The sequence below is a fragment of the Littorina saxatilis genome, linkage group LG1, assembly GCF_037325665.1.
Source record: "Littorina saxatilis isolate snail1 linkage group LG1, US_GU_Lsax_2.0, whole genome shotgun sequence".
Lineage (NCBI taxonomy): Eukaryota > Metazoa > Mollusca > Gastropoda > Littorinimorpha > Littorinidae > Littorina > Littorina saxatilis.
Window position 1 is genome coordinate 38,146,675 of NC_090245.1, and position 13,308 is coordinate 38,159,982.

Sequence of the window (13,308 nt, forward strand, 5' to 3'; positions counted from 1 at the left end):
TAATCGTATCACCAGATCCGTGTTTACTCCTACATAAAAACAAACACTGTACATTGTAGTTTCTTTGATAAAAAGCACTTTCTATAAAATAAACAATATGTACCCGTTTTCAAGCGCCTATGGTTCCATCTTTCCCCAAATGGTAAACCACGTGACTCCGTCAGCGTTGGCCTTGAGGTGCAAAATGGCGGCGACCATGCTCGTACGACTTGCCAAACAAACATCTCGTGTCACTGCCCTTGCTCTGCGCCAACAGACTTTCGTTGCGAGCTGTTTGCAGCCATTTTCATCGTCACGTCTACTAGCCAGTGAGTAATTAAGCATACTGCTGTCTTCCATCTTAGAAGTCTGTTTTCGCTAAAGAGGGCACTGACTTTCGATCAAGTATCGCAGCGGACACTTGCACGGCTGTCAAGTGCGGTTCACTTTCTTTCTTTCTTTCTTTCTTTATTTGGTGTTTAACGTCGTTTTCAACCGTTCAAGGTTATATCGCGACGGGGAAAGGGGGGGGGGGGGGGGCGGGATAGAGCCACTTGTTAATTGTTTCTTGTTCACAAAAGCATTAATCAAAAATGTGCTCCAGGGGCTTGCAACGTAGTACAATATATGACCTTACTGGGAGAATGCAAGTTTCCAGTACAAAGGACTTAACATTTCTCACATACTGCTTGACTAATGTTTCCATGGTTAAACAGCTAGAGCGAGGACAGCGTAGGTCAGTGGATAGTGATGCAAGGGATCGTCATGCTCATGATGTGGATGACCGCGTTATGCCCTTACCTTGAAGACCCTCTCTTTACCTGAACAGACATCCAACTGCAAGCTTGCAAAAAGCTGTACAAAAGGTCGAGGAGTTTTTGCGTAATTATTACCACAAAATATAGTGATAAATAAATGAATCATTAAAAGCAGCGAAAGAATTACAGTCATGATAAAATAAACATTGTTGAGTGAAGGGTGTCATTTACTGTAAATTGAGAAATGACATGGTTTAATTGTTCTGCTTCAAACCAAGTAGTGAAGTACTGAAGAAGGCACCTGTTATGACACAAGCCTGTTATGCTCAAAGTGCACTAAGCCACATGCCTGTTATGTCACAGGCCCCATATTTGATTTCAGATGTCCCTCTTTGTGCCATTAAATCCAACTTTTTTCTTCTTCTTTTTTCTTTTCATTTATTTTTTTTTTAGCTTTTTTTCCCCATCCTCAGTACATATTCTTTTTGAATTGTTATTTAAATCCTTTCTTTCTCTTGAAAGCAATTGTATGGAATAAATGTTCCACTGAGCATGTTCTGTCATGCCTCTTCTAATCCTACACAGTTTTAAGTAACCTAATGGATTATTCATCGAGTTAGCAAACCCAAGTTCTTCAGGTCCCATGAAAGTTATCCGAGTCACTGTCAGCTGTGCAGTGTGGTATTAAATCTTCATTTGTACTGTTAACAGTGTGTGCAACTGTCTGTCTGTGCTTCTTCCTAAGGATCTTCATAGATATTGTTAAGAGTTTATTTGTGTATCTGCCAGTACCATGCAGTCTATAGAGTAAAAGTGCATGTCAATGAGTTTGTGGGTAATTTTACAATGACACATGTATGTTTTCTCTGTTCTTAACAGCCAACAGATGAGTTGACATGCTTTGGAAATTAGAACACATACAGTTCAAAGTGCAGGTCAGGTTCACCAGAAGTGGGTCAGCTGATAGGGATAGCACTGTCCCTGAAAAGGAGAGCGGAAAATGAAAACGGTGATCAAAGTCAGCAGTTAGTGCATACCTTTGTTTGCTGACTCTCAGCATGAATAAGATTAAGATCTCAGTAACCTGAGGTTAAAAATCTTCCACCCGAACCTTGTTGTTTGAGAGTGGCATTTTACCGGTCATTTTCCCTCAAAGTCAAAGACGGCGTCATTCCACTTCCAGCCATGCATGTGGCAGGGTTAAATCCGGCATCGCATGCAAAATTATTACCCTGAGAGTAAAAGCTCAGGAACAAAGAAGAAGAAACAGTCATTTGGAGGAATGGGAAATTACTGCATGGAGAAAAAATATTAAACATTAGAAAAACCCAATCTAGGCAAGGTGAATGTATAGATCTAATACTCAGAAGAAACCCAAAGTCAACTTGTATAAATACTTAGGCCAAAAAAAAAATAGTCTGTGTACGGTAACATAGGCAAAAAAAATAGGGTCGGTAGGTCGGAATTTTTTTTCTTTTTTTTCAAAAAACCCCATATATTAGTTTTTAAGTTATTTTGCCAAAAAACAAAGGCTTTTTTTGTTGTTTGTCCAAATGCCAAAAAAAAGTCTAGGGTCGCGCGAAAAAATAGGGTCGGTCGGGATACCGTAAACAGACTTTTTTTGTTGTTGGCCTTATGGATTATGCATCTCTATGCATGTGAATGAGCTTTAAAAAAACAACACTATCTCTGCCCCTACACACACTCTCACCTGTATGAAAAGCATGTGGTGAGAAAGAGTAGGCGGATAGCTTCAGATAGGTCCCATGTCCTTGCCCACCTCTATGAACTCCTTCCCTCTGGCCGTAGACTTCGCACGCACAAAGCTAGGACACTCAGGCTGCAAAACAGCTTCATCCCCAAATCCATCACCCTTGGCAACATGTAAACACATCCACATACCCGACTCAGCCCCTCTTCTGCTAGTGCAATCAGTAGTAATGTACATATGTATTGGTTTTATGTACGTCCGTATTTTTTCTGTGATATATTGTATGCTATGATTTTTTGCAATGATGTTTAGCCATAGTCCGTTATACGCGTAGGTGTGCGAGAATATGTAAGCGCAGTGCTTTAAAGATGCCCATGTGGGAATGTGTAAGTGGGCGTAGTCGAATGTCCATGTGGGAATGTGTAAGTGGAGCATATAAGAATGCCCATAGGTGAATGTGTAAGTGGAGCGTATAAGAATGTGTAAGTGGAGCGTGGTCGAATGTCCATGTGTGAATGGGTAAGTTGAGCGTATAAGAATGTCCATGTGTGCGATGTGTAAGTGAGACATGGATGTGTTCATGACTGAATGCGTAAGCACAATGCAAGGAATGGCCAGAAAGGTATGTGGGAGGTGTGTTTATAACCTGCCCTGTTATATAGTGCTATATGTCTTATGTAAAAACAATGTCCTGTTTGTATTATTGTTATGTACCACGCCTGAATTTCTCTATGAGATAATAAAGTATTCTTATTCTTATTCTTCTTATTCTTCCTCCACTCACCCCTTACTTGTACTTCTCTGTTTTGTGTTGATAGCATACAGACAAGAATAAAGCTGTTACACTTACAGCTTTTGCAGTTTAATTGAACATATTTAAAACATTATGTGGAGATGCAGCTGCCTACTCAAATTTCCTTATAGTTATACAGTTATTCACATGACACCCATATTTGTTGCATGTGTGTCCATGTTTTGTTTGAGTGTTTAATCAACAAATCACATTGTGATAGAAAAAAGTAGCTGGAGTATGAACTAACGTTTTTGCAAATATTTTACATGTCATAGTCTGCATGTGAGAGGTGTTTGTTTGTGTGTGTGCGTTTAAACCATGCAGGCAATTGGAAAAGAGGGCAAAAAAGGGGGATTGCCCAGCAAGAATCTCCAACCAGAAGGTCAAAATTGATTCCACTTCTTGCGAGTGAATCATCTGAGGCCTTGATGCCACTCGACCACACATCACAAACATGGACATTTTGCAGAATTGCTAGATCACACGCTGTTCCACAAAGATTTTCAGCCATTTCATTTCATGGTGGTGATTTGTGTGCTCAGGAGAGTGTGCACAAAAAACTGAGTTAAAGTGAGTTGCATGTAGTATGCTGCTTTTGCTGTGATTTTGCCCCTTGTTTCAGTACGTTGGAACTCGCCATTTAAGACCGTGGTGTGATTGATTTTTCAGACAAAGTGTTCACAGAGAAGCATGAGTGGATTGAGCTCAGTGATGGAGGAAATGTTGGCACTGTTGGCATCTCAGATCATGCACAGGTATGGTGAAGCTGAGGTGTAAATGTTTAATGTGTCTTTATGAACACAACGTGTGCACACTCACACACAAAGATACACTCACTCTTTCTGCGAACTAGTGTCCCTGTAAAAATTCACTGACTGCATATGCGGTGTTGACGCATTGTTCCGACCCCTGGCTGGTCCAGCGTCATATAATGTTGGCATGTAGGAGACCAGGATGTAAGGTCCAATGTATACAGTGCATTTTCTATCTAGGTCCAACTGACTGATTGTCCTGATTCTGGGAACAACATTGCATATATTATGGACAAACTAAGAGGCACACAGACTGACAGACACCCTCACGCACACACAGACACACCGCTTTTCTCTCTTTCTCCATCTCACTGACTCACAGTTGTCATAAATTTGTAAAAGATGGTCGTAACAATTATCCGGTTTCTTTTGAAAACAGTCACACTCATAAGACTTTTACTCAATCTTTCATTTTAACCTATATTTGAATATGTTGCCAAACTTTGTTTTAGATGCAGAACTGTAGAATTCTACAAGTTCATTTTTGAAATATCACATTTGCTAAGAAGGTGTGTGTGAGGGGGGGGGGGGGGTGGGTACATGTATTATTTGAAGTGTTTTGTCAATGCTTTAATACAGCGTTTCGAGAAGACAAGCGGTTTGGAGTTTGAGACACTACAAATAAATATGCAACATCTGAAGTCTAGCAGCTTAAAATTCTTTGGGGTTAGTGATATTTTTTTAGCGTGAAATCTTTGTTCTTTTTTTTCAGGAAAGTCTTGGCGAGATAGTGTATGTCCAGCTACCAGAGATTGGAACAGAAGTTGAAAAAGATGGTAAGTGTGCATACATGTGTAATCCCAACTCCATAGTCTTGCACTAAGGTCACACTAAACAGCAAAACAAAGATGTCAGGACAAGAACAAAATTGGTTCTTGTGTTATACACTGACAGATCTGCCGACCAGGCTGTCAGAAGTGGTGGTGCCGGAATCTACATAAAGTACCCAGGAGGTCGAGAAGAAGAACACATCTCCCTCGCTACCGGCCTCTACTCCACCAACTTTAAGGCTGAAGCAGTAGCGCTCCAGACAGGTGCAGCCCACATTAAGCACAGTCCACTCTCCTCCAACAACGTTGTGTTCTTCAGCGACGCAAAGTCAGTCCTGCAGGCCTTTGACACTGCCAGAGACAAAGAACTGAATGACCTGTCATCCGCCTTGACCTCCCTGTGCAGAGCCCACACAGTCGTGCTGCAATGGGTCCCCTCTCACTGCAACATACTAGGCAACGAAGCCGCAGATACTCTGGCAAAGGAGGGCACTACGAAGGACCAGAATGACAGATCAACCACCTTCAAAGAAGCCAAGACCATCATCAAGACCAAGCAACACAAAAAGTGGTTGCAGCAGAACCCACACTACAACAAAAACGACGCTTTTCACCTGCTCACAAGGTCTGAGCAGGTCCTCATATTCAGGCTGCGGACAGGCCACAACCAAATGAACCACCACCTTTTCACCAAGTTCAGAATTGGCCAGTCAGACCAGTGCCCTTGTCAAACAGGCAGCATGACAACGGAACACCTGCTGCAGACTTGCCCACTACACGATGGCCTCAGGAGCCAGATCTGGGCGGAGGCGACCACGGTGCAAGGGAAGCTCTATGGCAGTCTGGACGACCTACAGCGCACGGCAACATTTGTGCGGAGAACCGGCGTTTCCATCTGAGTGATCGACAAGAAGAAGAAGAAGAAGGTTCTTGTGTTTGTCTGTGTACATATTTAATTTTTTTAAATTGCCTTAATTAGATAATGAGAAACGCATGAGATTGCCACAATCATCCTTTTAATGAGATGGAAGTCAATTGTTCCTTTCGGTACTTCTAATTCTTTCAGATGCAAGGAGACCTGTTCCACATTACTCTCACGTACAGTGGTCTGTTTTTAAAGCACTTAATTAATTCTTTTGTTTCTTTGAAAATGTGAGCTGTAGACACTTGTACATGAAGTAGCAAATGTTTATGTCCACAGGTGAAGCAGGATGCGTGGAAAGTGTGAAGGCAGCTAGTGATATCTACAGTCCAGCAGCCGGGAAGATAGTGGGGGTCAACGAAGCTCTGTCGGACAAACCGGAACTTATCAACAAATCTCCACTGAGTGATGGTAAGCTAAGGGTGTATGTGTGTGTGTGTGTGTGTGTGCGTGCGTGTGTAAATGCGTGTGTGTGCTTGCATAATTTAGAGAAACTGTGCACAGGGATACAGAGATGTAAGTGTGTGTGTGTGTGTGTGTGTGTGTGTGTGTGAACCTCACACTTTTGCATATATGGGTGGTTTTCAAAAAAGTAAGAATTTTCTTGTCCCTGTACTTTCATAAAATCTTACCAATAAACGTATCAGTATTTCTCGATGCAAATTGTTTTATCGTAAAGAGCAACCATTGTACAAGAAGTGGGGTCTAACTTTTTTTATCAAATATTGCTTTTGATTATTACTATTGTCCATACAATATCGAGTGGGTGGCTAAAAATAGCTGTCCCACGTAAAACATGGTAAACTTGAACTGTCCATAAAATTCTTGAAAAAAAATTCAGGCTGTCCAGAAAAATTATTTTTAAGGTTATTTATCCATGAACTTTACATTTCAAATTCTATTTACCCCTTTCTGCCAACAGAATGACAGAAAAAATAAACTGAAGATGAAAAAATCATTGTCCCACGGTTTCATGTCAGTGGTGTTACCATCACACAAGTTTGGTGGAAAACATTGGTTTCCCCCCTTGCTATCCATCTTTATATTCGCTGAGAGCTCCTTCCCTTTACCCTCCATAACTTGAATGCAGAGAAAGCCGGCACTGTGAGCTGTGGACCATTTACAAGCCTTTGGAAGCGAAGCAGGTAAGGGTATGTTTGTAAATATTGTCAGTGGTGTTACTAGGTGCAGTTGCAATAAAACACACTCAGGGGAGAAACTGATAGCTCAGTTAGTGGTATTAGTAAACCACTTCCACATGGTGCAAGAACTTTGGATCACGCATGCTTGGGGGAGCAGTCATTATTTTTTAAACTTCATTTTGTCAGTGGTGTTACCGTCAGTGGTGTTACCATGCTGTAGGGTAACACCACTGACAGAATGGTAACACCACTGACATTCGAAGGTCTTTTTGGTGTATTTCACACAGCAGAGACGGGCAACGTTAATTGAAAAGACTACTGGAATGCATACATGGGAAAGAGGATGCTAGGGACTGGGCAGGATGCTTAAAGAAGTAGTTGCTGGTACTTTATGTAGCGTGGAGCTATACATTGCAAGTTATATATCATGTTATATCAATTGTAGCATGCATTATAACAAACACATGCTAAGTATGTACACTTTTGTCTTAGGAGCTGGCGTATATACCGCAGTCATGGCCCTATCTGCTGCTGAAAAACAGCGTCGTTACCGACAAAGGAGAGATGCAGACCCAGAAAGCGAAAGCCGTATCCTGGGGTGGTTGTGGAGGTTGATGGTGAAGAGGTCTATGTGGACTGTATGAATGCGGTGGGCAAGGGATTTACTAACACTTTCTTCTGGCCCAAAACATACCAAGATCTCTGTTGGTATGACCATGACAAAATTCTGGCCGTCATCCCACAGCCTGTTCGTACTAGCAATGCAGCAGACCAGTTTTCAGTTGATGAGGCAATATGGAGAGCGGTGGTGGGAAAGTTGAAGGCTTGAAGCATATGATTTTCTGCAAGGGTATTGTCAACTTGACGAGGTTCTGGTATCAAATGCACCGCAAGACATTGTTCATTTTTCTACTACCAAGCCTTTTTTATTACTGCCATGCATTCTGTCAAGAAACGCTGCCTGAAGAGTGCAGGTGCACATATTACTGTAACTTTCTTTTGTGCCCAGGAAAGAAATGAAATGAGATGGATGCAAGCATATCTCATTTGTATTACTGCCTGTTACTTTTTTCTTTATTGTCATGTTGTATTTGCTTGCATTTTCCCCCCTAAGTTTTCTGTTTGTGCTTGTAATCTGTTTGGAACAATTATTTGAGCTGTCGCATTAACCATGTGCATTTGCAATGTGCTACATTTATGTTCAAGTTGTGAAAATGGCATAACGATGATGTCAGTATGCCATTAGTGTTACCAGTTGTCAGCGGTGTTACCAACTGTCAGTGGTGTTACTAATGTCAAGTTTTGTTACCTTTTTGGAATAAGTTTGTGACATTTATGCATAAAACCTGTTCAAAACAATGTCAGTGTTCAGTTTAACATGAGCATTACTGATAAATTGTGTTGTTCTTGAAATCTCATTACAAATTCTTTAATGAATGGTGTTTATGTCATTGGTGTTACCAAAAGTAATTTGTTTCACTGTTGCCTACAATGAATGTACCCCTGAATAGTTAAAGTTATGATAATTTCACTTTATCAGAAGTCTCTTTTGGGTTTCAAATTCATAATGAATGTTCATGGTGACAAGTATCTTATTTCCAATTTATAATAAATTCAATTTTTGTATGATGATTGTCAGTGGTGTTACCGACTGTCAGTGGTGTTACCGCTATGTCAGTGGTGTTACCATGCTATTTTTTAATTTTTGTCCATAATTCCTTGGACATTTTAATCAGTACAATGCTTTGTGTTTATGCCTTTAAGTCCAAAGCATACACAAAAAAATAATCGTAAAAATTTTATCACTCCTTCATCTGCTCCGTGTGAAAGACAATGATAAAAAAACAGTAAATCAGAGCGAAAGGCACATTTATGCTCTGAAACCTGATATTTCAGTGCAGCGATACATGTTCAATCATGATCAATTGGGAGATCATCTTTAGGCTCTTCAATCCATATGCAAATCAGTATGATATCGCCTTATTTTGTTTGATAAAAAAAAATTCAAAACATGGTAACACCACTGACATTTTTTCCTTGTTTATTTTCATTAATTATTTTTTTCTTCTCCACTGTTTTAGACAAAGAGTGCCCATTTTGTGTTTTGAATACTTTAATGTTTCCTTAATCATTCTAACTCACAAGAAAGTTGATTTGATTAAAGTCATTTTGAAAAATTCATCTGTCTGAAAATTCTTACTATTTTGAAAAGCGCCCATATGTGTATGTGAGAGTGCACACACCGACAGTAGGTGTGTGCATGATCGGGGCATGTTTGTGTGCATATGATTATACTGCTTCTATAAAGAATTATGTATCCATAGCGAAGTTAGCTCATATGAATATTTACCATAAATTAAACAGCAATACAAAGAGGAAAGAGGGCTTTGGAGTCTCAACTGTTTCTTATCGCTTACATTGTGTACAATTTGTCACTGAAGTATGGATTTTGTTGCAGGATGGATTTTCAAGGTGGAAGTAGCAGATTTGTCCGAGCTGAATAACCTCATGGACGAAAGTGCTTACAGAAAGTTCCTGGAGACTGAGGAATAATGGAGCCGTCAATTATTTTCCTTTCTTTAAAGTCTGTCAAATATGTGCAAGTGCATTTGTCAATAGAGTTAGGTTTTTTCGTTTTGTTCCAAGTTATATTGAGTTTTGTCACTTTGTTGGTTTTGTTAAACTGTACTGAGATCTGGATTGGGTTATAAAATATATTTACTGTCATAAAACCAGTGTCTGACTGCAATACATGTCTTTGTTCTTTTATTATATTTAGTCAAGTTTTGACTAAATATTTTAACATCGAGGGGGAATCGAAACGAGGGTCATGGTGTATGTGCGTGTGTGTGTGTGTGTGTGTGTGTGTGTGTGCGTGTGTGTGTGTGTGTAGAGCGATTCAGACTAAACTACTGGACCGATCTTTATGAAATTTGACATGAGAGTTCCTGGGTATGAAATCCCCGAACGTTTTTTTCATTTTTTTGATAAATGTCTTTGATGACGTCATATCCGGCTTTTTGTGAAAGTTGAGGCGGCACTGTCACGCCCTCATTTTTCAACCAAATTGGTTGAAATTTTGGTCAAGTACTCTTCGACGAAGCCCGGGGTTCGGTATTGCATTTCAGCTTGGTGGCTTAAAAATTAATTCATGACTTTGGTCATTAAAAATCTGAAAATTGTAAAAAAATATAAAAATTTATAAAACGATCCAAATTTACGTTTATCTTATTCTCCATCATTTGCTGATTCCAAAAACATATAAATATGTTATATTCGGATTAAAAACAAGCTCTGAAAATTAAATATATAAAAATTATTATCAAAATTTTTTTTTCGAAATCAATTTAAAAACACTTTCATCTTATTCCTTGTCGGTTCCTGATTCCAAAAATATATAGATATGATATGTTTGGATTAAAAACACGCTCAGAAAGTTAAAACGAAGAGAGGTACAGAAAAGCGTGCTATGCAGCATAGCGTAACCACTACCCCGCTCTTCTTGTCAATTTCACTGCCTATGCCGTGAGCGGTGGACCACGAGTATACGGTCTTGCTGCGTTGCATTGCGTTCAGTTTCATTCTGTGAGTTCGACAGCTACTTGACTAAATATTGTATTTTCGCCTTACGCGACTTGTTGATCCTTTCTTCGTCAAGATCTGCTACTTCTCATCATTCTGTTTTCTCTTGCCAGTACTTTTCTTTTGTTTGCAGTACCCCACTCAAGGGAGGGGAAGGGGGGAGTTTGGGAAGTACATTTACAGACTTTCACGGGAAATCTTGGGGGGGGGGGCACTGTATCTTGAACGGTTAACAGCTTCATTATTGGTCAAATTTGAAAAGTCTCTTTATGAGACAGTTTATTATAGTTGCAAATCAGCCTTTTGAAGGGTGTTGTCGCTCTAATGCGGAGTTATCTTCCTTAGTGTGCATGGTGTTTCAGTCAGACTTCATCTGCAAAGAAAAAAACTTGAAATGCAGACATTTGAGTAGACACAGTGTCCTTGGCTCTAACTTTTTCAGAGAAGCCCATTTTCAATAAAAGGAAATACAGTACCTGCAATGTGAGACACCTTCCTTGGTCCCTGTGTTTATTAATTTTACAAAAATATGCCTATCGTGAGAGGTTCCAAAGCTGTCCTTTCATTGGCAATTGCAGGTAGGTGTCACAGTTTTTTCTTGTATTTCTAATTTGAGTCTCCCTTTCCTTTGGAATCTCAAGTCTGGCTTGCAAGTTTTTGAACAGTTTTGTGTGAAAACAGTCAAAATGCTAGTTTCTTTTAAAAATCTTGCTCCATTTTATCAGGTCAGTAAAAATTTGTGTCTGTATGTTTTTCAAGCTGATGGGTTTTTCTGCTTCTCATATAAATGAGATCTACTAGTCAGTTAAGAACATGAGCTACTCTGTACATGTAGATTCATGTCCTGAAACTCATAGCTATTTGGCATAATAATTTTAAAAGAAATTAATGCTTGGCATTGGGCGTTATAATTCTGGCGACTTACGGATTCTGTTTTCTTTACCCTTGTTAAGTGTTTCTTGTATAGAATATAGTCAATTTTTGTAAAGATTTTAGTCAAGCAGTATGTAAAAAATGTTAAGTCCTTTGTACTGGAAACTTGCATTCTCCCAGTAAGGTAATACATTGTACTACGTTGCAAGCCCCTGGAGCAAATTTTTGATTAGTGCTTTTGTGAACAAGAAACAATTGACAAGTGGCTCTATCCCATCTCCCCCCTTTCCCCGTCGTGATATAACCTTCGTGGTTGATAACAACGTTAAACACCAAATAAAGAAAGAAAGAAAGCGTTATAATTCTAATAGAATGTTTGGTATTGTTTTTGCCTTTTTATTACTTTAAGGGGGAATGTAGGACTGTGATGTTTGTGTGTTTAGCATTTCTTTTCTTTAAATGGCATGAAATAGTACTGTTATAGGAGCTGGAGAAATATTTTAAATGGATTATGCAAAGATTTGTGGTATATGTGAAAATGTCTATTTTTCATTACTATGTGTTGATTTTGCAAATGTGATTATGGTTTGTGTGGACCGCCCTTTGTGGCTTTAAATGCCTGTCAAACACAATTCATTTGGAATTGATTGACTTCTTGCTGAATGATGTATTAGCAAATTGTATTACTTTTGCTACTAATAAATCAGGAGATGTAAAGCATCAGTGTGTGTGTGAGGGTGTGATTTTGTGTGTGTGTGTGTGTGTGTGTATGCAAGAGAAATCAGATTCATGAACTGTAGGTCCAGGCAAAATAAAGTTCAACCATAACAGAATTTAATCATCTGTGCTTTGTTTCACCAGATTTATTTTTACCTGAAACATTCATATAAATATGCAATCATGCTTGACATTCAAACCATAGGGTATCGATCCATGTGACCAATTAATATCATTCAAATGCAAATGTGTTAACTCCTTCATAATTTTGTAAGGTTTAGCCTACAGAAGTGTGTACATTAAAATCAAACGATAGTACATGTTAAAAAAAAATATATATATAATATCTTCCATTCATGCAACCTTCGGTTCATAATATCACAGTCAATGACACAAATTAGTGCGAGTAAATTTACTCAAATGTGACATGTATGCTATGTCATTGCTCAACACATTCAATTCACTATGCATACAAACTTTCTTAACAAAATTTAGTTTTGATAAGCAAGAATTTGTAAGTTGTACATCCTCCGGTATCGTATAACATCAACTAGTCCCTAATACGCAATGTACCAGTGGGACATGAAGGATTTGAAATTTATAATTTTTTGGTACATCCTGTTCACACATTATTACCCTTGGTTCATTGTTAATAATCTTTACAGAATTGAACACATCACTTTTTTCTTTTTTTCTTTATTTGGTGTTTAACGTCGTTTTCAACCACGAAGGTTATATCGCGACGGGGAAAGGGGGGAGATGGGATAGAGCCACTTGTCAATTGTTTCTTGTTCACAAAAGCACTAATCAAAAATTTGCTCCAGGGGCTTGCAACGTAGTACAATATATTACCTTACTGGGAGAATGCAAGTTTCCAGTACAAAGGACTTAACATTTCTTACATACTGCTTGACTAAAATCTTTACAAAAATTGACTATATTCTATACAAGAAACACTTAATAAGGGTAAAAAGAGAAACAGAATCTGTTAGTCGCCTCTTACGACATGCTGGGGAGCATCGGGTAAATTCTTCCCCCTAACCCGCGGGGGGTACATCACTTGTAGCTACACTGCATGTTCAACAGAATCTTTATCACTATTACAGGCAGGAAAATTAGCTCACAGAATCACATGGGAGGCCACACTACATGGAAAGTGAATAAAAACAGAACACTTTACTGTAAATAAATGAGATCAGGCACCATTACATCCTTCAGCCAAAGGCTTGAAGACTGGCAAATTGGTGCT

General features: G+C 39.1%; 1 protein-coding gene across 1 annotated transcript; it reads left to right on the forward strand.

Moving 5' to 3' along the window:
- The first annotated feature begins 149 nt into the window (after positions 1 to 149).
- LOC138968880 (glycine cleavage system H protein-like) lies at positions 150 to 12,065 on the forward strand. The gene is made up of 5 exons (XM_070341554.1): positions 150 to 308; positions 3,911 to 3,996; positions 4,766 to 4,829; positions 6,025 to 6,156; positions 9,346 to 12,065. The coding sequence occupies exons 1-5, from the start codon at positions 185 to 187 to the stop codon at positions 9,438 to 9,440; spliced, it is 501 nt and encodes a 166-aa protein (XP_070197655.1). The 5' UTR covers positions 150 to 184; the 3' UTR covers positions 9,441 to 12,065.
- The last annotated feature ends 1,243 nt before the right edge of the window (positions 12,066 to 13,308 follow it).

Excerpts from the sequence above, each read along its gene's own strand:
- LOC138968880 (XM_070341554.1), top strand. The coding sequence starts at position 185 with ATGGCGGCGACCATGCTCGTACGACTTGCCAAACAAACATCTCGTGTC. Across the intron at positions 309-3,910 it reads ATCGTCACGTCTACTAGCCA|ACAAAGTGTTCACAGAGAAG; the intron begins GTGAGTAATTAA and ends TTGATTTTTCAG. Across the intron at positions 6,157-9,345 it reads CAAATCTCCACTGAGTGATG|GATGGATTTTCAAGGTGGAA; the intron begins GTAAGCTAAGGG and ends ATTTTGTTGCAG.